Here is a 26,972-nt window from a genome sequence, read left to right on the forward strand (position 1 = left end):
TAAAATTGCTCTTTCTATAACTATCACTTAATTTGGATATTAAAATTTTGCTTAAGTGAAAATACTTTATAGGGATAACATTGTGGTTTTCAAATATCCAACTGACAGGTCTTTTGGCCTAATCTTTAAAATGTGAATATAAATTAAATGTGTTTAAACAGATGCCTTCTTTATGGCTTCCACTATTTTTCTTTACATTCCATGAGGAATTTATCACATTACTGTGTCCAGCAGTTTCTGGATACTTGTAGCTATTTAAAGTTATGATTGAAGTATTGCTTCAGTAAAGTCTGATTACTTCTTTAATATATGTATTTTTTTCTTTTATGCATAAATACATTCTTGGGCAATATAAATCTGCCTCTCAGTAACTCACATAGAATTCTGGTTGAAATGAGTAGGATCTCTACATAAGAATAAGGTACAGGACTGGGGTTGTGGCTCAGTGGTAGAGCACTCGCCTAGCAGGTCTGAGGCACTGGGTTCGATTCTCAGCACCACATAAAAAAATAAAGATACTGTGTCCATCTACAGCTAAAAATTATTGAAAAAAGAGAATAAGGTACAATCTGACTAGATGATACAGAGACTAGAATAATGGGACTAGCAATGTGTCAGTATGAAATCTTTCCCTCTGAGGTGTGCCAATTAGTAATTTTTGTGTTTTCCATTATGGTCATTATATTAGATGAATCAATTTTTCTGCTGTCTCCCTGGGAATCTGATAAATGTGTTTTTGCCTCCATAAAGTACATGCCTACTTAATATTTAAAACACTGCTTAGTTTTAAATTATTAGACTAATGGTCTCTAATACACATAGTTTAACTCAAGAAAAAGGAACAGATCACCTAAGCATATCACAAAATATAAGAACTTGGGTTTCAAACTTAATTGTACTTGCAGATAGAGGTTGAGAAATAATGTGTACAATTTTTTTTAATCAATTATCTTTTCCTAAATTTAACTTTTTCTGAGTTTATTCTGTCATTTCCCTGTTGAAGTTGTAGACTTAGATGACTGGGGAAAGTTTTGTAAATTGAATCTCTATCAGAGATCCCTAAACTTTTCATACAAAGGTCAACTGTCCTTGTTTATTTGATTGTTCAGTCCAAGTGTGCATACTCTTATATAATTAGTATAAAATATTTTCAGATGCTATGAAAATCCTCATAATCATGAGAATTTTAAACTCTTTGTATATCAAAAGGCAGGTTAAAATGATGGTTACTATTGTATTTTGGATCCAGCCTGTCCTAGTGTTTATACTGGATTTACTGCTTAAAAGGTATATGATCTCAGGCAGGTGGTTTAACTTTGCTTCAGTGTCCTGATCTGTAAAATGGTAGTAATGAAAATAGGACCTATTTCATTAGATTTTGGTGAGGATTAGATCTGAGTACTTCAGATAGACAAAACATGGTCTGGCACATGGTAAGCAATATACAAATATTTGATATTATTATTAATATCTTCAGTTATTATAATAGCAGTATGCTACTAAACCAGGTGGCCTAGGATTGAAAGTTCTAAGTGCATTTATTCTATAACTAAGTTCACTTTTGCTGACCTTAGTTGTTAAGTTTCTTCATCTGATTTTATAGGCCCCAGTTTTTGAATCTTTTTTCATTGATTCTTTTCAGTTATACATGGCAGTAGAATCCACTTTGACATAATTATAAAAGCTTGGAATTAGTCTTGGTCTCACATGGTTCTCATATATACTTATTTTATAATTGAGTCTGTAGGAAATATAGATCATCAGTGTTTTCATTTTCCATTAATCAGTCCTCTGGGACTATATCAGTTCAATATTTTGAGTATGTTTTATGAAAGTGAATGTGTTTTAAATATTCATGTGCTACTTCAAGATAAAATTTTTTTACTAAACCTTTGTTTGGGGAGCTTATATTTCTCTGAAGATTGTAACAATATATTATTCCTTCTGTTTTGAGGGTATAATGCCAGAGATTATTTTAGTTTAAACTCAAAAATTCTTTCTCTCATATTTTCTTTCACTTTTATGAAGAACAGCTGTGGTATTAAAGAAGCAACTGAATATTTAAAAAGTTACATGGAGTCCTAGCTCTGTCATTAACCAGTTGGATAATCTTGGGTAATTCTAGGTTACAGAAAGACTATATGGTATGTTATTTCCCTTTAAAGATTCACTATATCATAAATAACCTTTAAATACTAAAAATTATTTATTATTTGAGTTATTAAATTTATCTTATTTCTTTGTAGTACTTTACACCAAAACTAAAACTTCTAAAATAAAGTTTTGTTTTCCCTTCATTTGCATAGTTCACAAAATGTTTCAGATAAATAATTTGTTGTGATATTTCCCTCTTCAGAGGCATGGAAAAATCTCATCCAGAATAAAATATAGTATCTTTGCCATGTCCTAGAAGGCTCTCCAGTATTGACCCAACTTCTCTTTGTGAGCTCATTTCCTGTCATTCTTCCACTTCCAATTTAATCTTACCAGCCTCCCCATTGCTCTGTGAAAATGCCAAGCATGTTTCCACCTCAGGATTTTTGAATGCCTGTTTCATTTGTCTGGAATGGCACTTCTCCTCAAATTGACAACAACTTGCTCTCTAAAGCTGGAGCTTAGTGGAGGCCACCAGATCAGAGTTCTTCCATAATGTTATAATCTATGATAACTTCTCCATAACTCTGCTTTGCATTATTCATAGACTATCTCTGACAGAGAATTGAGATCCCTTATCTGAAAAGTTTGGAACCAGAAGTGTTTTTGGATAAGGGATCTCATTTTGAACTCTTTGCATATTCATAATTAAACATCTTACAAGTCTAAATACGTAATTCATTCATGTTTCAAATATTTCCTTTACCCATGGCCTAAAGGTTGTTTTATACAATATTTTAGTGCATCTGTATTGATTGCAGTCCATCACGTGAGCTCAGATATGGGATTTTCCACTCATGGTGTCATGTTAACACTCAAAAAAATTTGGATTTGAGGGAATTACAGATTTTGGATTTTTGGATTAGATATGCATGACCTGCAATGTATGTTTTGTTTATTGTTTGCCTTCTTCATAACACATAACCTCCCTGTAAACAGGGACTTTGTTTTGTTCACTATCATGTCCCTTTTGCCTAGAAAGGATTTACAAAAGCAGGAAGCAGGCCCTCAAAATTCGTATTGAATTAAGCAAATGAATTATAATATTTCCAATTGCACAGTTAGCTAATGTTCTTTAAAGCATTGAGAAGTAATCTTTAGATGTATTTTGAAGGTAAATCTGAATTACAGTTAGTTAAAATATGCTGTTAACCACTTAGATGGGAAAAATATTTTATTAAATATATAAAAAATTAAAAATTGATCTGATCTAAGATAAAGAATGTTTAACTTATGAAAGACAATGCTTACATATCATCTAGCATAAATTCTTATTTTAAAGATTAGGAAATTGAGACTTCGTTATGTTAGGTGTGCAGGGACCACATAGCTTATTAATGTCAGAACCCTACTCTTTCTCTATATATCCTATTTATTTATTTATTTATTTATTTATTTATTTATTTATTTATTTATTTTTTGGTACCAAGGATTGAACCCATTGGGCACTTAACCACTAAGCAACATCCCAACCCTTTTTAATATTTTATTTAGAGACAGGGTCTTGTTGAGTTGCTTAGACCCTCACTAAGTTGCTAAGGCTGACTTTGAACTCGAGAGCCTCCTGTCTCAGCCTCCTAGGCTGCTGAGTTTACAGGCATGTGCCATCAAGCCTGGCTCATATACTTGATTATAATTTTATATAACATATATAAATGTGTTTGATTTCCTAGTAAATTTATTTTTCCTTACTTGTAATTTACTTGCAACTTTCTTATGTTTTCTACAAAGTGTATGTTATATAGTTTTTTCTCAGTTGTTATGATGATGTAGTTCTTTGATATGCTTCTACTTTGTAAAATCCACTTGGCTGTCTCATGGTCAACAGAATCTGTATTTGCAAAAGCAAGTTCTTTATGGTTCTGCCTACATCTAACATTTTTGCTATATTACTCTTATTAATTCATTCTGATTGCTTAGGCTAGACACTTGGACTGGGGAGAGGTTTTTGTGTATACCTTCTTCTCCCTGTTACCTGTTTCCCATATCCAGAAAGTTACCAGGTCCTGTGAAGCTTCATTCTCTCCTGGTAGATCTTGATTATCAGGGATGACCCCCTGCCAGATACTGGACATGGCAGAAATTTTTTGACTTTGTTTGCCATCACAGAAACCATCCTCTAAAAATTCCAGTCAGATTCATCAGATACTTATTGTACCTTGTTAGTGAGTAATGAATAACTTCATTTAAGTGTGACCATTCAAGGATATGGGAAGTATTCTATGTAGCATTTAGCAGGGTGTTTTGAACTTTGGGTGTGGCCAATGAAATAAATCACCCTCGTTATAGTTCATTTTGAGAATGCATTTTTCCTCTTGCTTCATTGTTAATATTTTCCTAAAATAAAAGGAATACTTTCCTTTTTTTAAGATTTAAAACAAGCTGTTTTGAAAGTCATCTTTTAAATGTGCATATGGAGAAATTAAGTAATTAGCTACCTTTCAAAGCTGCCTAAGCTTTCCTAGCCCATCAGGTTATGCCGAAGGGATGGAGAGAGTTAGTACAGCTTTAAAGATGCCTAATTTACAACCAGGGAGTACCTGAAAGCTCTAGGAGAATTTGACACAATGAGTTAGAGCAACCCCATTTTCATTTCCCTCTAGTTCAATTCTGTAACATAAATAAATCCATGATCTGTAATTGTTAAATAGAAGTATTTGAATGCCTCCTAGTGGCATCTGATACACTTCAATTAAGAAATTTTGAAAATAATATCTATTGAAAGAATACTCTGATAAACTAGTAATGCTAGTAAATTCAAGGTACTGAAACCCTTTAATGAAAGTATCATGTGGAATCAGATACATCATTTGTTGTACAAAATTGACCAACCAAAAATCTGACAGGAAAAATATCATACAAATGACAAAGATAAGTACATTTCAATGAAATTTTTTAATGTTTTTGGTTTGAATGACATAATTAATACGGTTTTTCATTTAAAGTTGGACAGATTTGCTTCCAATGTGATTGGGATTGCTTTGGTTGCATTTATTCTTTTAAGTTAATTGTGATTCTCGTGTATATTTTAATTTCTTTGCATTACAATGAAATAGAGAGCATTGTTTATAGAAAGTCTATGGTCCATTTTAAGATAGTTTTTTGAAAATTCTGATTTTCAATTTCAATAAAATTATTTTATTAGTAACCTTGAACTATAGGCTACAGCAAAACTTTAAAATGACAAAGAATGCTGATTTAATTATTACTTTAAACACTAAAAATCTGCTTTACTGCTATAGAAACATAACTAAAATGGAAAGAAAGTCACATGGAAAGAATTCTGATAAGGGTCAGTAAAAGGGAGAAAAAAAATGCTCTCCCTTTGTTATGCATTAAAAATGTTTAATTAACTGCTTGCCAAAACAAAACAATTAAAATGGCAATTACCTTTAAAATAGCAACAACATAATTGCAGCTGCTGTGATATAAAGCTAGGAAACGAAATGTTAATCTGGAATGAACAGTTTAAATATGAAATTATGATATACTTGGCTTCCTGTAGTACAGCTGTCAAGCTTGGGCAGTTTGCTGGTCAATAGTGACATTCTATGTGTCAGTGAACAGAGTCTCTTGATACCATAACCCACAGTTCACACATTACTGAAGCTCCAACTGTCGAATGTTCAAGTCCCCTGGTATTATTGCAGCTTCCAGACTCTCCTGACTGGCTCATGTTTCATTCTTTGGCAATTTGCCCTAATGATATCCCTCAGGAGCTTTCAGCCTCTCTTCCTTTCCATATTTAATCGTGCTGTATTAATCTGAGTGATGCACAAACTGTGCTGCACAAATCGTAATTTCCTACAATATATTCTAAGATGCTTACCTGATTTTTCAGTTTTACCTTTATTTATGTTCTACATTTCAACCCCAAAGTATATTTTTAGGTGGTTATAACTATCTACATATGATTCCCATGAAGCTACTTTTGCTTTTTATATATTTTTCACAGGAGCCCCTGAGACATAAGACTTTACTTATTGAACTGGTAAAGGCAATGTGAGTTATGTCATTGTGTAAATTGTTCTGATTATCAGTCATCTTTGATACCTTGGACATGGCTTTTTGTTTGGAGGGTCAGCGGCTACTTATTATTGTTGTCCTTTTGCAAATTTTAGTTAACTGCCTGTCTCCATGGATCGGCTGCTCTGCTCTACCCAATGTACTGGCAGCACATATACATCCCAGTGCTTCCTCCACACCTGCTGGACTACTGCTGGTAAGCTGGCTTTTGCCAGACTGCTTTAAATCCAGGTTTCATGACTAGAAAACAGATCTGCTTATTTGTAGATTAGGTAAACCTCATGGATGTGTGAAAAAAATCACAGGAACCTTACTTTTGGGTTAGTAGTACATATTAAAGAGTACTTTTATGGAGTTCAGAGTAGTTCCTTCCAAAGAAAAATTTGCACTTGGAAAACAAAGTTCTTTAAATTTTGTGAATTTTTTCTGCAGTCATTTAGATAATTGAATGCATAAATACGAACAAAATTTTTGTTTGTGGCTGGAAAAATTGGACAGAAGTATGGTATCAATTAGAAAACCCAGTGTTCCAGGTGTCAGAACTTGTCTGGAAAGTCTGCCAGTTACCACATTGTCTCCGTCAGGGCACACTTTTGTTTCCTTTAACTCAGGATACACTTTCTTTTACCTCTCTTTTCCCCAATAGCACATTGAATACCTTGTACTGACAAAGGGGTTGCTTTTAATATAAGAATTATTGAGTTTCTAGTTTAAGCCAGAGTCTCAGCCAAAAGCTACTATGAAAAGAAAAAAAAAAAAAAAGCCATAGTGTTGGGAGTAATAATAAAGAGTTTGCTCGCCTTACAAACAACTCCCAGTGATTTCACCAATCTGAATTCATTCAGGCCTCTAGAAATTATGAGAACAATGGCCAATGACCCCCTTGTTCTCTTTAGAACAGTCTACATACTTGAAGTGAGGACAGATAGGGAGCAGACTCCTAAAAAGCAGCTTTGGGACCTTTTTTAGAACTGGGGGTATATTATCTTTACTGCATAATGATTTTCTGCAGGCATAGCCTAATTCATAAGAAGTTTGATGGGATTTTTCTCCCTTTAAACTATATACATATGTGCACAGGAGAAAATCATTTTAAGCTTTAATGTGTTTGTTTATATCATTACTAATATTAGTAAAAAATAGATCCTTTAAAAATAACATTTGTTTAGCTCTTTTATTTCATGAAAGACAAATTACTTAAGGATTAAAATTATTTAAGTTCATACAGTAGAGGTTTTAAATTAAGTTTTTATGACTAATCCTGTTCAGAATAAGTGATTATAATGGTAGCACATGTACTCAGACACATATTGATTATACTGCTCTATTGTGTGTTTCCACAGCATGATAATATTATTGATAATGCTGTGAAGTAGGTGCCCAGTGATCTACCACTGCTGTTCTGCTCTTGGAGAAATGTTTGGCAGATTATAGAAATGCAAACTAATTGTATTATGAATTTCCCACTCACAAGTTTAAGTGTAAAGCTAAATCTATAGTCTTTTATGTCATGACTTTTAGAATTTTCTTTTGACCAACACACCTACAATATCTTATCATCCTTGAAGGTGGAGATTGCAGTTCATTCATGTCAGCATATGCAATGGATCTTTTCACACAGGAGTCAGTAATTAAAATTTACTGTACTGAAGTACAATTTAAAAAAATATGGCAAGTGAGTGTTTCAAGAACTAACACTTCTAATTATGAAGTTTAGAATTATATTTTATCAGGTTATAATGGTCAAATCATCTTAATTTTTCTATTAAAATAATCTGACCTCTTAAGAGTAGCAACCTCTAAGCTCAGTTTTCTATAATCAGTTACACATTTAAGACTTTCTAAAATGTTATTTAGAAACTATTCAATGACTCAGGCAATTTTTTACTATTTCTTTCCAGAGCTACATTTCTGATAGTTTCTATCCCTGCCATCAAATACTTTTTCTGTTGCTTCCGTTATAATGAAAGAAACTTGTTCGATATTTCAACCTAGAGGTATTCTTTCTAGTGTCTGAAGTAGCTGTTAGGACAAGTTCTAACAGCTTTCATAACAGAGCAGTGATATCCAAGCAAAGAGTTATCTGAGACTTTCTGAACCTTAAGGACACAGTGATAAGCTTAACTTCTATTGTAGAAACTGAAAACTATAATTTTTTTTTTTTTTTAAGAAATAGCCATTTGAGAGTCTGGCTCTCTTCCGTTATTAGAAAATTTGATGAACTAAACCATTTTCTAAGAAAAATGGTTTTCTTCCCTCTGTATCCTTGAAGTTGAAATGATACTAATATATATGCAAAAGGGAAAAAATGTGACTTATTTTTCCTTCAATCTCATAGTCTTTGAATAAGTGATTTTTATAATCCAGTTCAAAATAATACCATGGAGGTTTGATAGGAGTAGATGCCTTATTGTTAACTCTTTGGAGTGATAGAGGCTTTCCAAATCCTGAAGTAATTCTAGCTCCTCAAAGTATTTCTATTTTTGCACCTGATAGCTCTGGTATGGAGTAGACTGTGGAGAGCCGTAATGCCATCTTGTGACCATGGATGAATATCGCATCTTGGTCCACTGATAAAGCCTTACTACTCTGTTGGTCTGTTCATCCATCCATTCATCCATATCAGTTTTTTCATCAGACATTTAGTGAACAACTATTTGCCAACATGTATATATGTACTGTGATGAATAATACTTAGTTTTTGCCCTTGGGAGATTCACAGATAGGAAGAAATACACACATACAGACATATGCTTGTATGTACACACACAAACACACAGAGCCCAGAGTAATACTAAAATATTTTAAGTCTTATTCTGGAGACATACAAAAGAACCATGCATGGGAATGTATAGGGAGAATCATCCCTGGCAGGTTAGGATGATTCCTAGGAGAAAGTGGCACCATCTGCATTTTTCCCTTAATCAACCAAAGTAAGAGAACTTTAATGTGGCAAGTTGATGATGTTGCCAGACACTGATAAGCTATCTGAGTTCATAAATGCTTAAGAGGTGTTATGACTCTAGGAGTAGTAAAAGTAAATTGTTGTTTGTTCAGGGTATGGTTAAGTCAATCTTTTCATTTAGCTCATCTGTCTGACTCTTCTATGAAATGATTGGATTTAACTTCTAAGGGATCAGGATCCGTTTTTTAAAAATGGAAGATTACAATCTTCATACTACCCCAATAGATTGTTATTGTAGTTATGGGTAGTCTCTTTGTTAAGAAAATGTAAAACAAAAGAAAGGCTATATTTGAGTGAAGATTAGTTTCTTCCAAAAAGAAACAGCATTCATAATAGAACCTTCTGTATCCTGTCTTTTCAAAATAACTTCACTGATGGAAAGAACTGGGACAGTGTTGCACATGGATGTTAACATCTGTGTTGCCAAGGATCTCTTCCTGACTTATTAACACCCTAATTTAATTAGGAAATTTCAGCTAGGATTGCAAAATTTCTTTCTGTGAGATTTGGCTTATTTTGTTTTAGGATGTACACAATCTGCTGTGAAAAGGTGGGAAAGAAACACCTATTCAAATAATGCTATATTCTGAAAAACATCATAATTATTTTGGAAAATTTATGTCATAGATTAATGATGTTTATGCCTCAAACATCTGTATTTTTGAGTTTTATTTAAAATTAGAAAAAAAAAACATGGAGCTCTACCTAGTGATCCCATAAGTAAGTTTTTAATTATATTATTATTATAAAAAGTGTTGAGTTACTTTATTATTAGCTCCTCTGCATAGGAGCTTTTCACTGAATTTTTAATTCTATCTTTACAGTTTATATGTTTGTTATTTGTATCTCGAAAGATAAATAGCCTTCATAAACTTTAAAAAGTGTTTTTCTAGGTATATTTCTTAGAATTTTCGTAGATTACTTAGCAGGTTGGGCTTTCATTTTATAAAACTGTGGTCCATCCAGTGAACACTGTTCTATTAAAATGTGTTTTGGAACTTAACATACCATGGACTTTCTGTATTATACATCTTGTGGGTAGGATATCCTAACCTGGGGTGAATTGGAAGCTTTCTTGGTAACGCTAATAATTTTATACTATTTTGGATGTTTGGAGGGCTTAACATAAAAAGATCTTGTGTTTTACCCACCTTATTTAGTGACAGTGGCCCAAACTTGGTTGTGGGGTCCCAGAACAGTGATGTACTTTTTTTTTGGTTATCTGTGGAGTCCCAGGGATGAAAACTTGAATTAGGAAGCAACTGACCTTCCCCTATTTAAGTAAAAGTAGAATAGTTCACATTTGTTCCTCCTATTTCCTTTTGACAGAAGAAAATCTGTTAGGTCTTAAGGATATCGAGACCTATAAATAGTTCTCAACTTTCAGTTAAATGAAGTATCCAGAATATCAGATCAATTCCAGATGGTCTGTTACATAAAAATTAAAAAGAATAGAAAGGAACAAAGCTACAAAAGGCAAAGACAACTGGGAATTAGAATGTAGTACAATAATAAGTAATGAACTAGAATGTACAGGCTATTGAGAAACAAAGAACTTCAACAATTTTGTTTTTGGGAATTCTGGAAGTATATGTTAGTGTTTAGCCATCCTTAAATAAACTTAGAACTTTCTGAGATTACTTTGAAATCTCTGATTCTGTCAAAGTGCCTGTTTGTTTTATCTATTACTGTTTCTCAGTAGAAAAGTGAATACACAGGAGTTTGGACAGCTCTTTTAATAATGGCAGTCATGTTTAGGAAATTATGCAAATCCTTTGAGAAAGAGGATTATCTGTTTGTCTTAATAGAAAAGGTTTGCATTTATAAAGTAGAAAGATGTCCGTAAAAGAATTGCCAAAATGTTTTATTTTTAAATAGTTATTTGTTCACCTATCTTCTGTCACTTTTGTAGACATCTATACATTCTTATGTTTTCCTGTTAGATAATAATTTAGTTTGAAATGTCAATTTGAATAATTTCCTTCTTGTATTTCCTGAAAAATTACTAGTAACATAGATTTTATATATTAAAAGTTATTTAATGTTTGCATTTCTGCTAAGGTATAAGATTCATAAGGAAACACATTCCAGCCATATTGTTTATTCCCAAGCCCCAGCCCCAGGGCCTGGTACCTCCAAATATCAGGTGTTGAATTAATTAGTACAAAATCCTTGTTGTATTTGAGTATTTTTAATTTACTAAAATTTTTATATTCATTACACCAAAAGTGAAATAAATTTGAATTTATAAACTTAAATTAAAGGTGATATACATGAGGGAAGAGAGAACATTAGGGGAGGAACTTGTTTATTTTTTGCACCTCTACTTCCAGAACACTGCCTGGCACACATTAAGTCTCAATAAATATTTGACGACTATGTGACTGACTGACTGAATAAATATTTGGAGACATAGTATGTATGAAATAATAAAGACATTAAGAAAAATCACAGAAACAAGTATCTAATTGAGAAAATATGTGCAAAATGTAATAAATTTGATGATTACTTAGGATATATTTGCTATGAGGTATATGGAAAAGATTCAACTCAGACTATGGCCTAGGCCCTGATATTCTTCATACTAAAAAATGCTTTTTAGGCATTATAACTCTTAATTATAAATGATTTTGTGACTTTTATATAAACCAACCTTAATTTAAATATTAATGACCTGTAGGATTAAATTTGAGTTTTATATATTGAATAATTTTGAATATAGAATGTGCTATGCTGGAACTGAGCATTTAGTAAATTTAATTTTTTAAGCATTTGAATTACTTATATTGTTGTTTCAGTTTTAACAAACTATATGAATCTATACATATATATATTTTTAATTTAGTGCCCCAATGCCATACCTGATTGGAATACACTCCAGCCTCATAGAGGTGAGTATCTTTCAGAAATGAGATAGTGATAAAATTAACTCATTAAAAATAATAGTTAAAATAGTTTTGTTTGAAAGATTATCAAATGAATAATACCAAGCAGTGACTAGGTTCATATTTAGGTTATACTTAAATGATCATTTTAAAAAGGTAGCATTGAAATAATTTCATTTAAATTCATATACTAAATTAACATTTTTAGTGGCATGAAACCCATGAAAGTAGGTTATATTTGGTAGAAGTTATATGGTAAGTTTTAAATACTAAAAACTTTAATCCTTGATGAATCACTTTTCTTTATGGCAACTTGATATCATTTGTATCTCTTGGAACTATATTTTAAAAACTAAAATTTACATATTTGTGGCTCATAAAATGAAATGTTCTTATTTTTAAAACTTCATTTTTAGTTTATCACTATGCTTTTTCAAAATGTGATTTTGACACACTAGTAACAAACTTTTAAATTAGAACATAGCTTCTTTTTATATTTTGATTTTCAGTCCTGTTAGGGGATGAAAATTTAGGATTTTTTTTTAGCTGTCATCAGATCATTTCAAAATTATTTCTGTGATTTAAGTTATCCTTATAGTGAAACTACTTAAACATCAAAGTCCTTGAACCTGAATCAGTGATTCCAGAGCAGACTTTTTAGAAGATTAGCATCTAAAAACATAAGCAAAACCATTATGAAAGTGGAAAATTTGAGTCAGTTGAATGGAATCATTATGCTGGATGATTTCAGTTTTATTCAAATAATTTTCTCTTTTGGCTGATTGTACAGATCCACAATTTAATCTTATTTCTAATTAAACTAATGAGTTAGGTGTGGTTTTCTTAGTTGCTGTTAATAAGTATACTGTCAGTCCTTTGATCAAAGAAGATTCTATTGATATATTTTAAAATTCTCAAGGATCACATGAGAGAGTAATGTCCCTGCAGAATTACACCTGAGCTCTATTTTGGGGGCATTTATTTTCTTTTTGCAAAATGCTAGGCAGTATTTTTCATTTACTTCATCATTAATAGCAAATACATTTTAATGAATTTTTACTAGGTTTGATTTGTTTTTTTAATATTGAAGTTTGGGTTGATAACTATGATTTCTTGTATTTTATTCATTTTTATGAAACTTTATTCTTATAAGCTAAGGTATTTTCAGTGGAAAAAAACAAAGTATGTGGAATAGATGAATATAGGTATTCAGTCTGGTATTAGATCATGGAATATATCACTAGCATTTTATCAGTTTTTTTCATTTATTTGTTTTTGTTTTTGAAGTGCTAGGGATTGAACCCAGGGCTTTGCATATGATAAGTAAGTTCTCTACCACTGAGCTTTATCCCCAGCCCTGACCAGTAGCTTGACTTGGTACAAATCTAATCATGTTTAGATTTTTGTTTTTCTTAGAGAAATAATCAAATTTGATTTTCATATAGTGTGCATATTAGTGTGCATTTTCATATTACTGTCTTCTTGTATTTAATGAATGTAATATGATACTTAATTTTTCTATTTATTTATACAGACACCAAATACTTAAAGTTGTTGATAGTACCTATTGATATTTTATTGTTTTTTCCATAATATTCTATATCAGTTTTCAAAACAACTTGGCTTTCCTAAACTAATATAGAAAGGGTACATGTTTTAAGTGTTCAATCGCATCATGTATTTATTGGTCATGTATAAAGAAAGTTAGTACTTTTTTAAAGAGAAAATTTAAGAATTGTTTGCTTTTTTGAAATATCTTCAAAAAATAGTGCATTCTAACTTTAAATAGTTTTCTATTATTAAACGAGAATATTTAGAGCCACAGTTAGGTTGGTTGAAATTGTAGTTTTTATTCACCAGGTTTATTCAAGTGCCTTAATAGTCAGCTATATTTGGTATATCTGGTTTAATAGTAATTGAGAAGATATACTTGGAACTTGAGGAATCCTTTTAAACCAGTTGGGTATCATTTAGTAACTTTTTCTTAATGTATTACACAATGATATTATATGTTGCAATTCCATTCTTACTATGTCATTATTGGACTTTTCAACTAAAATTTCTATCTTTTGTGCTTATTTTATAATAAATAATTTATAATTAAAATATGAATATAACTACTTACATAGTTAATATGTTAGACTGAAATGAGTACTTTTTTGCATTTTATTTAGTAGTTACAATTAATTTTTTCAAGGAAGAATCAAAGTAACCTTTTTCCTTTCTTGTTTAAGACAGTTTCTACACATTACCAGTTTTATAAAAACTTCCAAATATAGTTATTCCAAAACATGATTTTAATGCTATTTGAAATCTTTTCAATTATTTTTATGTAACCATGAGTAAAGGATGGCAAAAAGTCTCTTCTTGAAATATAAAATGCTTCCATTATAAAGGAAAAAGATATTTTGTTCTTCCTGAAAACTAAAGTTCAGGGATGATCTCAAAGCAGACTAAGACATGTAAAAGTGATTAAGGATAAAACTACAAATATGAGGGTTGTCTTAACTTCTTTCATTTTACAAAGGACTATAAATGACATGTTGTTCCAGTTTCATAAGGTCATATGTTTGCTGCCATGATATAATTTCTTTGCATTAATGTGTATAGTGTACATTTGTATCCACATGTGCAGAAGGGTTAAATAGAGGGCATGAAAAAGACTTAACTTACTTTAACACCTTACTGTTTTCTTAATAGACCTTTCAGTCTCTGTTCAGTATTATTTTCTTATTTTTGAAGAAAAAGAATGTTTCATGTTTTCTCACCTTTAATTTTATATATCATAACTTTATAAGATATAAAAATATGAGGCAGATAAAGAGGTAACATTTGATTTTTACATTCCCATTTAGAAAAAAATTGCTTGAGTTTGGAGAGAAAAAAATAGTTAACATACTGATACTATTCCAGATTTTCTTTTAAAAATACTAATTTTCTTCCTTCCTTCCAAATTATTCCAATATTAGGGGCTCTCAGTTTCTTAATTATAAATGAATACAGTTTTCCATTCTTTTTAAATTTTTTTAATTTTCTCTTTGAGATAGAGTCTTTCTCAGACCCTGTTGCCCAGGCTAGCCTGGAACTCATAATCCTCCTGCCTCATCTTCACGAGTAGCCTGCATCATGGGTTTTTTTTTTTTTTTCCATTGATTAGTTCCTTGAAAAAAATTCAGTAGGCATCTATTATCTGACTTCATAAAACTAAAAGCAATTTTGATAAAAGTATGTATTTCATATTAATGCCAGTTTACTTAGACTTCAGTATGTTATTACAAAACATTTTGGGGCACGTTGCCACTATCCTGTGCTATTTTAAAAAACTAATTTTATTCCTCAAAATATATATCAGGCCTTCCAGATTATTTATATGGTCTCTGGTATAAAATGAACTTAAAAATGAAGACATATATTATAGTTATAACATACTTTATCCAAATACCATTACTATAAGTACATCAATATAATATGTATTTGCTTACAAAAGTTTATTATATTTATACTACAGTTAATTTATGAGTAAACACATATTTCTATATTTAAACCTCTTGTAGTATATGTAGAAAGAAAAGGAAATGAGTGTATTTATAAATTTTTTTGAAGTAATATCTATAGTATAACCAGAAACAGTTCCCTGTATCTTAGAAGTGGCCATCTTTTAAGTCTTACTTCATAATACAATGTCTTTTACGAGATAGATGTTTAGAATAGTGTATCTCCCAAGAATCCATACCTTACATAGACATTATACCTCTCTTAAATCATGAATTCCTTACCTTAGGCTGTTAGTTTCCCTAGCAGATTTAACATTCTACCAAATGTGCAGAGATTTGAAATTCTTTAATAGATCAGAGAAATTTAAGTCATAACCAATTTAAAACAAAATAATTGATTGAGCCAATTTAAAATGTAAGATATTTAAATAATAATTTTCCAAAATTATTCTTACTCTACAATGAAACTTTAAAAATACTACACAGAATTTTTTTATTGATTTGTTATTAGTTGACCTATAAAATTATGGAATTCTAAATTTGTGGATTTATTTCCTTAATGAGCACATTACTTATCATTGAGGAATAATACTATTTGCTATAATTTAATCAGACAAATAGAAATCAGTGTTTTTTAAAGTTATTTGTTGATTTAAATAGGACAAGTGAACCATAAATATTTCCTTTAAGATTAAAAAGTTTGATAAAAGTGTAATTTACTATAATTTGTGAACATATTGAGATATGTTGACTATTTTGACTAAAACTTTTAAATAATTAAGACAAATAAAATAGTCAATCTGATAGGCTATTAAATTTCATTCTTTACATTCATGTGAGGAATATTGCTAGCAATAAGTTCCAGCTTACTCTCCTCTATTATTTTCTCTTAAGCCACTTTCAGTCCTCATCATCAAAACATATCTACTGGTATGGAAATGTAAAGAAAATGTTTATTAATTTAAAATGCAGATCAATACTGCAGTCATACTCGTTTATGTTGTCACTTCAGTATGATTTATGCTGAACATAGGTATGGAGCTGGGTACAATTTACTGTATCATGGGATTGATATTCAATTGATGAATCTTAAATATTAAAGGTTTTTATGATGTAAGTGTGCCAATTTTATAATAGGATTTTGTTGCAGTATCTCTTTGGTAATTAAATTAATTTAATATTAGATGAGCAAATACGGTACTTTAAGCATTTCAACAAAATATTTTGAATGGATAGCAGTCAAACTTCCTTTCTCAGAAGACAAAGTTGTTTATATTCTTTTGTGATGTAGGATTTTTTTAAAAAAAATTCCAAGCCTATTGCATTAAGATAATATTTTGGTGTTTCCAAAAAACACCAAAAGTATATAGTTTTGTATGGAAAATATATTAAGTCTTTTTCATATGTGTTTTTTAAACAGAGAGTGAAAACCAAATCATTGGAAGATGTGGTTATGTTAAATGTTGACACAAATACCTTAGAATCACCATTTAATGACTTGAGCAACCTGCCAAGCGATGTGGTAAGTCTGAAGGATATTTTGTGGGGAATATATGTGTTTTCTCCTGGACCCTTGAGTTAAGAGTTATTTTCTCACTTTTTATCTTAAATAAAAGGGTTGGGTGTGTGCAGGTGGTGTGAGAGGAATCAATGTAGTTCTATTTTTAGCATTTTTACCTTTTGGCAGTTGAGGAGATGTTGAATGGGACATCATATTCCTTATTGTAAAAGTACGATCATAATTAAAAAGCTAGATGCATTCATTAGGCAGAGTTTCTTTAAACGTAAGTCTCTTCATCTCATCTTAATCATTATATTACAAAGTAGGCATTTCTGTCTGCCTAGTGGCATGTCTTGCAAAAGAATGAGAGAGTTTTTGAAGGCAAGAAGAAGAAGGGGGCCAATTATCGGCTTTTGCTTCCCTGCCACCTGCCAGCGCTTTTCCTTTTAATTAATGATCTGATGGCACTGGTCAATATAATAAGAAATGCTTGTACAGTTGGGGTCAGAAAATTCTGGCTTTGATCTCCCTCAACTTTCTGAAACATTTATTTGTTTTCTCTAAATTATTTCAGTTTTATTTTAATCTTTTCTATCCTGCTGAGGGCCGCAAGAATGAAAACCTACACTGTTTGTCATTTGCTTTGGCAGAGCAAAGACTGCTTACTTAGAATTCTATTTGTAAATTAAACTGCAAACGCAGTTTGTCATAAAAGACATCTGATCCTTTTGAAATGACGAAAACTGTCTTTTGTCTGTAAAGGCTGATAAATTAAGTGCCAGTTCTCTTTTGGTCTTTGATCTTGCAGAGGGTTTGTGTGCATGTGCATTTGTGTCTGCAGCTTATAATGGGACATATTCTGTATTTCATGTTAAATAGTCTCCAAAAGTACATTTTTTGGCCTTTGTATTCCTTAGTGTAGGGCAAAAATGCAAATGAGTACTATTTCTGTATATGTTTTATTTAATGGGCTACTTAAAAACATCCTTATGTTTTAGTTCTAAGTTAAAATAACTCCTCTTTTTAAAAAACACAAAGCATCTTTTCAAGTATATTAAAATTTGGGAATTAAAAACCCTTCATAATATATTTTTCTGTAAATCATAAGTGCTTTGAAATCCATTATTAAGGATTTAAAAATTCCAAATTCCAAATATATAGCCATACTAGCCTTGATTGTTCTTCTGGTTAGTGATAGGAAAAATATTATTTCAAAGTCCAAGTCAGATTATTTATGACCATAAATAAACTAAAATGCTTGCTGACCTTGAGGTGCGTTACTCTGAACTATTTTATTTTAACTCTAGTGAAAATTCATGCTGTTTGAACACATCCACACCCAGGCCAATGAACAATTATCTTTTCAGCTCATTATAACTAGATGGTCTCATTATAAAATTTTTCAGAAACTGCTAGAAATGATTAGTTATTCATTTAGAATCCCATCAAAGTATTCTTCAATGAATGGAGAAATAATTATAAAAAATAGAATCCAAACTTTTAAGAATTGTTTTCCTATGTGTACGTATCTCCTACTGTTAATGCTCTATGGAGAAAGGATTGTTTATAAAAGAGAAAAAGGAAAGAGAAAGAAATTCAGTTTTTTTTATATATGATATTAAAAATTTTATAGTCAGCTTCAGTGAGATGATTCTTTGAGAAGAACCCTGCTTTTTTAAAATTGAGAAGTACAAAATTGGTTTGATAATTAAGACATTTATTTAAATAGATGAGGATGACAAATAGTATTCACGAAAGTACAAACATGAGTCTTAAACATAAAAATATAAAAGATGATAGATCATTGTGTAGTCTACTCATGAACAACATTATAACTAAACAAAATGTAGTATTTAAAATAGGTCAAAAGGAACACTGCATGGTGTGGTAGATTGATTATAAAAATGCTTGAAACCGAAGGCCACAGACTTACAGACAATTTGCAGGTTGGATAAATGAAAATTGTTCTGCAACAGAGCCAGGATCATATGTTGAAAGTATAAAAAATTTTAAAGTTCGAGTAATTTTCTAAAAATATTTAAGGTGATTGTTTAACCTGTCTCTCATAGCTCCATAGGAAATATGATGAAGTATCACAGCATAGTTTTAAAATGGCAAATGTTTCTAATGAGTTGTGTTAAAATCACAAATGATTTTACTGAATTTCTATGTGTAATTTGAATTAATAGTATGTATTTGAAGCCTGAAAAACATTAGTATTGGTATTGTTTGATTGTTTAATAAGTTGACTGAGTTTTAAATGGAGGGCCTTTTAAAATCATCCACCAAAGCATTTAAATTATACTTACAGGCTAGATGACTTTCTATGCATGTGCACTCTATTATTGTGTCAGATTGACCAGTGGTCTTGGCTGTTCAAAGGTCAGTGGTCACAGTTGTCCTGAATTACTAGTTCTTTTTTCCTGTGGACCCTCTGCTGTGTTGCATGCTGTAATCTTCTTAATGGCTTCATTCCAATATTCACACATAATATTTTAGATTTATTGACTGTTAGAAATACTACCATGCCAGTAGCAGTTCCGCTACTCTTAAGGTATTTAAAATTGGAAAAATAAATCAGGGCAAAGCTTTCAGGAATCCTTTGTTTTCCTTGAGGGAGGAGGAAAAAACATCTCTTCCTGTCTTCTGACAAGAACACTTGTTTTTTTATTTCATCATTTCACTATAGATTTGTATCATTAACACATACACATACAAATATTTTTATACAGTGATTTTAGTAATATTGATTATTACATGGAATAACTTAAAGGCATTAGCTATATTAAAATATGTTTTCATACTTTTTTATCTATGAACATATTATGACTCATTTTTTGGTGGTGATATCATGTAGACATCTTTGAACATATATAGTCTGAATGTTTTGAAATAGAAATGTAAAATTTAGGGCTAAACTACTATCAATCATAGTTAGGGTTATTGTATGTTTTTAAAAGTGGGAAAAAGGAGCTAGTTGAATTAAATATAACATTTGAAATCTCAAATGAGTTAATTTTAATTTAAGAAAATAGATTATTGAAACCTCCCATTTCAAATATACATACAAATTTCATTTCAATTACATAACAATTTAAAATGGTATATTTCCAAGGCATTACTGTTCATTTTAATTTTTATCATCAACATTTTAAAAAGTATTTTGGAGATTGGGGCTATTTCAGAAATACTAACTTGTGTAACCCACTTATTGGAAAATTAAGCTAATGATTAGAATTACAATAAGATTCAGGAAATCTGTACTCAAAACAATTAAGGTAAACAATTGTAAATTAACTCCCAAAGAGAGAAGTAGGTTAGAATTGACATCTGAAAAAGTTTTATGTATTAGGCTATCATTACAACAGGCAAATTAATTTACTTATATTTCTTAATTTTCTTTAAATTATTTTATCTCATTAGGTTTTAAAAAATAATGTACTATGTTATTGATCAAAATGCTTATCTTTATTTTAGACAAGAAAATCAAGGCACACAAAATATACAGTTAATGGTGCATCTGATTTAATGTATATAGGTTGATCATCAGTCATATGCTCCAAATACTTGACTATGTCCCTTTCAGATAAATGTGATAAATAGTGTAATAAATGGTCATTTGAAATTTAATATCAAAGCTTATTTACCATTGTTATATTGTTAAAGAAAATCAATATGATCTATTTGATTTAAGGTTTTCAGATTGTTCTAAAAATTTCATTCTCATCTTATATATTAATACTATTGGAAAAATTATTTTCTATTTTCTATCATGAGAGTATATTGAAAATATAGTGCATTTAGGAGTTACTATACGATTCACTGTATACCCCAGTGATAGAATAACTATGTTTGGTAAAAAGAATTTTTGATAACTAAAATATTACAAAGACCTAATTATATAAATTGGTCTTATCTTAAATGCCATACGTGTTATAGTGAAGCCTTTAAGTATTATCTGAAGAAATATGTTAATGGTTTAATGTGATAGCAAAAGGAAAGACATAACTTACTCCAGATCACCCCAAATTACTAAAAACCTAAAGCACTAGAGAAAACAACTAAAACTTTCATTTTAAATAACATTTTTGGATATCTACACTTATTTGGGAATAAGTTTGAAAAAGAATTGATTATTTCAGAGAATTTTTAAATCACCTTTTCCAAAACCATTGAAGTATGTACTGACCCCTTATGACCATGCAAGTTGTCAATAGATATGTTTAATTCATTGAATATTTCCTCTAATTTAACATGAAGGTTTAACATGTTAAATGTCATAATATACATTATAAAGAAAAAAAAGGCCCCAGAGAATATTATATTAGTTCCAGGTTTGCCTCAGCTCTGCTATAATCCTTATCATGCTTAATGGTAAGTGAAGTCCCTAACAGATTTCTGGGGTGGCCATGTTAGAAAGAATAATTTTATTCAGCTTATAGCAGAGTTTGGAAAACATTTTATTTGGTTTACAGAGAAGACTTCAGGAGAAAATACTGCTTTCAGTTTTCCTCTGAAGTGTGTTCATGCACGAGCTCTGAGCCCCTAGCTTTAGAATCCAGGCATCTGGTTATGCCTTGCCCCTGCCACACAGCCTTGATGCAGTACTCTGTAAATAGTAGGCATTCATTAAATGATTGTTGAAGGGAAACATAATTGCCCTTATTAAAAGTTTGCTTGTAAAGTCCCTGTTTACAGTCATCTCTTAGAATATTTTATAAGGATATTTTCATTTGACTTTCATAATAAATAAAAGAAGAAACCTGGAAGCATATTTGAAATATACTTTTTTGTTTATGAGTACATTTTATTTCCTGTCTTTGGAAAAGGAGACTGTCTTGTGAGGGTATGATTGTACTTCTGTACACTAATGAAGTGTCTGTGGAAAGTCACCATTCTTGTATAAATGGTTATTTTCAGAGATGTGATATTTAAAAATAGGCTTTTTGTCTGCATGTTTGTAGGTAAAATATTATATATTTGACTATTTTCCTACCCTTCTTTTGGTGTATATTTTAAGAATATAAGCCTTAAGTGTAAAAACAAAAATAAAAAACCTCTGAAGCCTTAAATGTACTTTCAAACATTTCAAAGATCTTTGTTATTTTCTCTCAAGTGAATGAGGCAAGCTGTCCCTCCCACCAGGCTTTAGTAATTCCCCCTTTCATGTCTCTGTACTTTTGCCATTTCTAAAGTTGATTTATTGTTTGCTACTTTTAGTGATTTTAAATGCTCATGAAGTCTTTGGCATCCTCATGACTTTTCATTTCAAATTAATTATCCAGCCTTCTTCTATTGCCCACAGCCCATCCCTCCCATATTACCTTAATAGCATGCTTCTCTCTGTTCTTAGAGCTAATATTTTTTAAAAAGGTAAACTTTGACTTTTGACTTTTAAAATTATTTCCAAGATATTTCCAAGATAAGACTTATCGTAGTCCTTTAAATTGTTTACTTTTCCATATTCAAGAAACTCTTTTGTGTGTGATAGTCAGAGCACTGTCACAGTAGTTGTTCCCCAATTTTGCTTATATCATGACTTGGTAAACTTTTAAATGAATTGTGTTCTTGGTGCCCATCATAGATATTCTGCTCAAGTAAACAAGAGGAATAAATGTAAAGGTATGCCTCAACGGATTGTTAATGTGTTTGTTTCACCACTCATTCAATCATTCATTCATTGAACAAGTATTTGTCAAGCACCTGCTATCTGCCCATATTTCGCTAAGACCTGGGAATAAAGTGGTGAAAAAGAAAATATGTACTCAATTTTATGCTGTTTACATTGTGTTAACAAACACTCATCTAGTATTACAAGTTGGGACAAATGTTGTAAAGGAAAGGAACAAGGGAAAGTAGAAGAGAAAAACAAGGAGATATCCTAATTTAGATTAAGGGTAAGATGGGTAGATTGAACCTATTCTAGGCTCACTGATACAGAGGAAACAGTTTGCATTCATTGTGTAGCAAGTTATTGTCTTATGTGGTAATGCAAGGCTCTTGAGAGCTCAGATGTTCTACTTGTATATCATAGGACTGTAAGCCTGAAGTTTGTTTTTTTCTTAAGGCAAGACAGCAATCTGATGCTGTGCAGGTTGCATTGAGGGTGGGATTTCAGGAGCACCTGTTTGAGAAGTCACAGGCTTGGTCTATATTCTTATTTCATCTGTCACATATCCTTTTGTACTGTTGTTTCTCCTTTAGGTGACATATTTATTAGGGTAGACTAAGCCGCTGTAATAGAGACCTAAGCACCCATTCCTAGATAAAAATAGAAATTTATTTCTCTGTCGTATAATAATTAACAAAGAAAGTTGTTCAGAGCTGTGGGGTGTCTACCGTCATCGACACATGTTATCCATCTCCAGGATAAAGGTAGCTGTTTGCCCTCAAAAGAGAAGGGGAAATCCAGGGAAGGGTACTCACATCCCTTTTAGGGCATAGCCTGAAAAGTGTCACATTCCTCAGCTCACATTTCTTTTGTCAGAACCCAGCCATATGGCCACACCAAGTCACAAGGGATGTTGAGAAATAACTGGGTTAACTATGCACCAGTTAAAACTTGGGATTTTAGTTACCAAAGAAATGGGGAGTAAATGTTTGTGAACTGTCAGCCCTGTCTCTGTTCCCAGCAAACTAAAGTGAAAATAATTTAGCAAAGCTGATACATCATTCTTAATAGTCCACAAACTCAGATCAGGCATTGTTGTACGACTAAGCTCAGTGTGGCAGGAATATCTTTCTGTAGAAGTGACCTGAATGGTGGATATGAGTCAGCCAAGCAATGGAGGAAGAGGAAAAGCATTTACCAAAGATGTGCTATGAGGAAGAGGTGGACAGAATCATTAAATGGAAAGAAAGCCTCTAGGTTGTGTGACAAATAGAAGAGTTATGCAAAATGAGGTGGTAGAGATAGGCAGGGGTGATCAGAAAAGACTGTGTTTCTTTAAAAGACCTTTGGATTTTAGTGAAAATTCAGTGACAGTTTTTAACAGAGGAATAGTGTCATCTATTTGAAGTTAAAAAAATATCATTTTGGGTTCTGGGTCCGGAAGGTCACTGAGTTTAAGAAATGAAATAGAAGATCTGTGAAGTAACCATTTGCAGTGGTCAAAGTGAAAGATGATAATAGTTATTTGAACCTGGTAATGGCAAGGATTTAGAGAAAAGTGGACGGATTTGAAAAGTGTATCAGAGGTGGAATTGACAGGCCTTGGTGGTGTATTGCATATGGCGGATGAAAAAGGGTAAAATACTCAGTAGGACCTATAAACTTCGTTTGAGAATAACAGAATGAATGAAAGTGATGCTGGCATGACCTTGAGTTTGATATGGAGTATTACTCAGCTCTCCCTCATTGTAATAAAAACCTGAGATAAACAACTTATAAGGAGAAAGTGTTTATTTTAGCTCATGGTTTCAGAAGTTTCAGTCCATGGTCCATGATAAGAGCATGTGGCAAAAGAAACTGCCTGCCTTATGGCAGCAGTATGACAAAGAGTTAGGAAAGGGCCAGGGTCTGAGTATCTCTTTCCAGGGCATGCCCCAAGTGACTTAACTTCTTTCAGTTAGGTTCTACCTCTTAAAGATTCTATCACCCCAGTAGCACTGTGGAATGGGGGACTGAACTTCTAACACAGAGACCTTTGGGGAACATTTCATATCCAAACTATCCAAATTATAGCAGGTAGGGATAAGAGCAATCTGAGTTGTATTAAGATGTTGCTGAAAGGAAAATAGTTGTAGATAATTCATGCTAGTTAGGGTTTGATGGGTAATTTAAGCATACCAAAAAAAAAAAACCACTACAAGGTTATTCTTTGTAGATGACTATATCATTTGCTTTTCAATAAATGTTAAGAGTTTTAATTGTTTTAATCTTCAAATGGAAGCTTATTAGAAAATTAGTATTCTGATACTAACTGTTAAATTGATTTCTTAAAAACTGAACATAAGAAAGGTTAAAGAGCTATAGGGGGCTGGGGAGATAGCTCAGTCGGTAGAGTGCTTGCCTTGCAAGCACAAGGCCCTGGATTCGATCCCCAGCACCTCAAAAACAAAAGAGCTAGAGGGATGTCATGTCTAATTCATATGATAGGCATATGTTTCATGAAAAGTTTTAATTTTATATCTTTGTTCTAAAGTAAATGATCATTTGGAACTCTTGAGTTTTCTAAATGTATACAGTTTCTAAAGTAGGGTTTATTTACACAAAAGGGAAATATTTAAAACTATTATAGGGTTATTTTAGGTTGTGTAGGTTATCTAAATATTATTTCTGAACACTTATTTTTTATCTTTTTTATAATATTTCTCTTTTCAATTCTAAAAATAAAATTTCTAGGTATAGCAGTTATTCATTTTTACTGCAAAGATTCATCTAAAAGTCAAGTAGGAAAGCAATCAGTTGCTGCTCTAAAAGTCCTTTTATATGTCCTCCCTTCCTGACTTACCCTGGTTGGTATCATTACTTAATTAATCAGACTCTGTGCACATAGCTTGCACTCTTTTAATTTATACCTGTTTGCTTCGTTTACTCATGTAATTCCCTCCTATTATTCATAGTCACTTAAGTGCTAAGAGGGTAAAAGTGGAGAATTGGTGGTAATATTATTCACACAGCAGTGAACTCCCACTGTGCTAAAATCCAGCTTATAATTCTTTCTGTGGATGATTGCATAGCAGCCCAAATTCTCACAATAGGAAGGGAATCTAAACATTTGATAAGAGCAATGAACTGGTGTTTATTTCTGAAACTTCTTTTCACTGTTTAACATTTTTTTTTTGACCTGGTATGATATCTAGATAGACTGGAAACAATTATTTACAGACTAAAAACAATAAAATGTCAGTTCACAGTAATCTTTTACCATGGGAGGTTGAGGCTTGCTAACTTTTTCAAAAATAAAAAAGAAGACAATTAATGCTTTTTCAGTATTGATAGGAATGTGTGATAATAGCCACATGACTAGGGTTCCAAATGTTTTTCTAAATTCTGAGTTATAGTCAAGTATAAGCTTTAGAATTCATGGGAATATATACATTTATTTCCCAACTAAATGTACAAGTTTGAAAATTAAGGCAGAACATGTTATCTCTCAGATCACATATTGAAAAGTACAGAAGAAACACCATCATTTTATAGATAAAAACTGCTAAAAGCTAATTAGCACTGCAAAGGGCAATGGTATTGGGTGATAATTTACTCCAGTGACCGAAAGGAAAAGAAAACAGCACAGTTGACATAATCATTTTATATGAGATTAATATCCTTATATCTAAAACTGATTTTTAAAAACAGTTTCAGTTTTACAGACTATTTTTGTGAGAGTTCATTTTCTCATATTAAAACAGTTAATTCAACTGCTTTTCTGGTCTCTGAAAAACATGAATAACCCCAGATCTGCAGGTATTAACAGTTGAAACCTAGTACAGTCTCAGATCTACAGGTACTGACAGTTGAAACCTAGTATAGGTCAAGGAAACACTATTTTGATGGTTTGTAAAAGTTGAAATAATGTAGATATAGCACAGGAAAAAATAAACCATATTTCTTACTATTTTAAATCCCATATATTTGTATGAAATTAGATGGTATGCTCATGAAGAATAAGCACTGTCCAACAGAAATCCAATAAAAATATGTGAGCCACTCATGTAATTTTAAGTTTTTCAATTTCATTAAAAAGTCCACAGAATTCAATGAAATTAATTTAATGATATATTTTATTTACCCCACACTTATAGTACTGTTCAAAATATGTTCAATATAAAAATTATTCATGAAATAGTTTCTAGTTTCTATTTTACACTTAGAGCAAATCTGAATTTTGGTGAGTCACATTTCATTTGAACCGTGCAGTTCTAGAACAAGTATTTTCTAATTTCTCATTTTCTACAAATCCCTATGAAGCTCTGGAACTATAACTGGGTGACTGGAAGTGAAG

The 26,972-nt window shown here is 31.5% G+C and overlaps 1 protein-coding gene across 2 annotated transcripts in view; it reads left to right on the forward strand.

Moving 5' to 3' along the window:
- Positions 1-26,972, forward strand: part of Dennd1b (DENN domain containing 1B) — a 238,633-nt gene that overhangs the window by 128,932 nt on the left and 82,729 nt on the right. For both annotated transcript variants that reach the window (XM_047520713.1, XM_047520714.1), the window contains 3 exons: positions 6,276-6,376; positions 11,991-12,036; positions 16,945-17,046. In XM_047520713.1, the coding sequence (XP_047376669.1) occupies positions 6,276-6,376; positions 11,991-12,036; positions 16,945-17,046 (249 nt within the window). The remainder of the gene's footprint in view (positions 1-6,275; positions 6,377-11,990; positions 12,037-16,944; positions 17,047-26,972) is intronic.

Source organism: Sciurus carolinensis, chromosome 12 (assembly GCF_902686445.1).
Source record: "Sciurus carolinensis chromosome 12, mSciCar1.2, whole genome shotgun sequence".
NCBI classification, from domain to species: Eukaryota; Metazoa; Chordata; class Mammalia; order Rodentia; family Sciuridae; genus Sciurus; species Sciurus carolinensis.